General features: G+C 40.9%; 1 protein-coding gene across 1 annotated transcript in view; it reads left to right on the top strand.

The window, feature by feature from the left end:
* rerglb (RERG/RAS-like b) overlaps positions 1 to 1,032 on the top strand; it is a 10,659-nt gene extending 9,627 nt beyond the window's left edge. The window contains exon 5 of the mRNA XM_037682569.1: positions 585 to 1,032. Within this exon, the coding sequence (XP_037538497.1) occupies positions 585 to 870 (286 nt within the window). The 3' untranslated portion in view covers positions 871 to 1,032. The remainder of the gene's footprint in view (positions 1 to 584) is intronic.
* The last annotated feature ends 981 nt before the right edge of the window (positions 1,033 to 2,013 follow it).

Below are 2,013 nucleotides of genomic sequence, written 5' to 3'. Positions count from 1 at the left end.
CTTTGGGTTCCATGGTAACTACCCATTAGTTCTTGATTAGTTCCTCTTCGTTTACAAGGTAACTAACCAGTAGTCCCCTAATAAGGCTTGGCTGTGTGTTCCCCAGTAAGTACTGGTTAACTACCCATTCATTCCTCTTTGGGTTCCATGGTAACTGCCCATGAGTTCTTGATTAGTTCCTCTTCGTTTACAAGGTAACTAACCAGTAGTCTCCTAATAAGACTTGGCTGTGTGTTCCCCATTAAGTACTGGGTAACTACCCATTAGCTCCTGATTCACTCCATTTGGTTTCCATAGTAACTACCCTTTAGCTCCTGATTTGTTCCTGATTCCTTCCTGAGGTGTTTCCTAGTACATTAGTTCCTAGTACATTCCTGGTACATATTGTTGTTGCTGTTGCTGCTGTTACACTTGAATTTCCCATCCGTGGGACAATAAAGGCTGTTTCTATTCTATTCTATTCTATTCTATTCTATTCTATTCTATTCTATTCTATTCTATTCTATTTTGTGTACCTTATTGTAAAGTGTTACCATTTTTCCTTCGCCTCATTTTTCCAACACTAACGTTTCTTCTTGTTTCAGGGACACGGAGGTTCCTGTTTGTCTCATGGGAAACAAGCAGGACTTGTGCCACGTCCGACAGGTGCGCGAGGAGGAAGGCCGCTGCCTGGCTCAGGAGAACCGATGCCACTTCCAGGAAGTTTCAGCGGCTGAGAGCTACCAGGACATCGCCAACCTCTTCACGCAGCTCATCCGCCAGGTGATGGAGCACCTGAAGTACCGAGCCGACAGACGGCGCTACAGCGGCTCCAAGTCCATGGCCAAACTCATCAACAACATGTTTGGCAAGCGAAGGAAGTCAGTGTGATGTTCCCAGTGGACGTCAGCGGGGGCGACTGACTTGGTGCATGTTGTACGAACTCATGAGAACTGTTGACTGCAAAGAAAGTGACTCCTTGTTCATGTGGATGGTTGGTCATAAGCTGTTTGTCTGTAGACCTTAAGTAAAAAAACAAAACAAAACAAAAAACAAGCAAGCATGGCAACTTATTTTCAACGACCTAACCAGTTAACAATAATTAATTAATAACCAGCCCTGTAGTATCCATGACAGAAAAGCTTCAAAAATTATACTTGCTGATTAAAATATTTATTTTCACAACATATTTATCAAAAAGCTGTTTAATTCAAACTTTGCTTATTTTTGTTGGGCCTTTTTCACTCTGTATAACTCCACTACAATATTTCAAAATCTGCCAGTACCTGGACGGTCTTTGCAGGGTCCAGTGGGCTTGCCTTAATGTATGCTTTTTTTTTTCCATTCAACCTTTATTTATACAGGTTAGTCTCATTGAGCCCCGAGGACTCATTTACAAAGAGACCTGTTTTAAACAAAGAACACAGATGAGGTACAGACAACAACAGACAATCATAAAAGCATATAAAAACGAGAAGTAAATATAATAAATTATATAAAACAACTCGAGTGCCATCCAGCGGCTGAAAATGGTAGCGTTCAAAATTTTCAATGTCAGAATGAATGAAAATGCTCATATTTCAGCCAAAAATTGGTTTAAAATATGGGTAAAAAAACATAAATATGTTACTTTGGCGTATAAGTCGCAGGGCATGCAAATTATGCAAAAAAAAACAAAACGTGACTTAAAGGCAGAACAATACAATACATTATTAAGTGGTGCAAAATACTAAAAACAGAAACGTCTGCGTTGATTTTTGCCATGAACTTAACAGTTGTTTAAAATCCCTTAGAGAGGTCAAAGTCATCAACTTCAGGTCTTTTTGCAAGGTGTTCCAGGAAACGGGAGCCAAGTAGGAGAAGGCCCTTTTGCCAAGTTTGCTCCGCACTGAGGGGACGCTGCAGGTAATGATGTCCTGAAAGCACACGCTGTAGCTGCACTGACCAAGTGACATACAGGAGGAGATGTATGAAGGCAACAGACCAAGAAGTGATTCAAAAATGAAAATGTACCAGTGAGAGAGTCTGCGTGAA

This window comes from Nematolebias whitei, chromosome 10 (genome assembly GCF_014905685.2).
Source record: "Nematolebias whitei isolate Nwh7 chromosome 10, NemWhi1, whole genome shotgun sequence".
Taxonomy (NCBI): domain Eukaryota; kingdom Metazoa; phylum Chordata; class Actinopteri; order Cyprinodontiformes; family Rivulidae; genus Nematolebias; species Nematolebias whitei.
The sequence above is the reverse complement of the archived record's forward strand: the minus strand, read 5'-3'. Positions and strand labels throughout refer to the sequence as shown.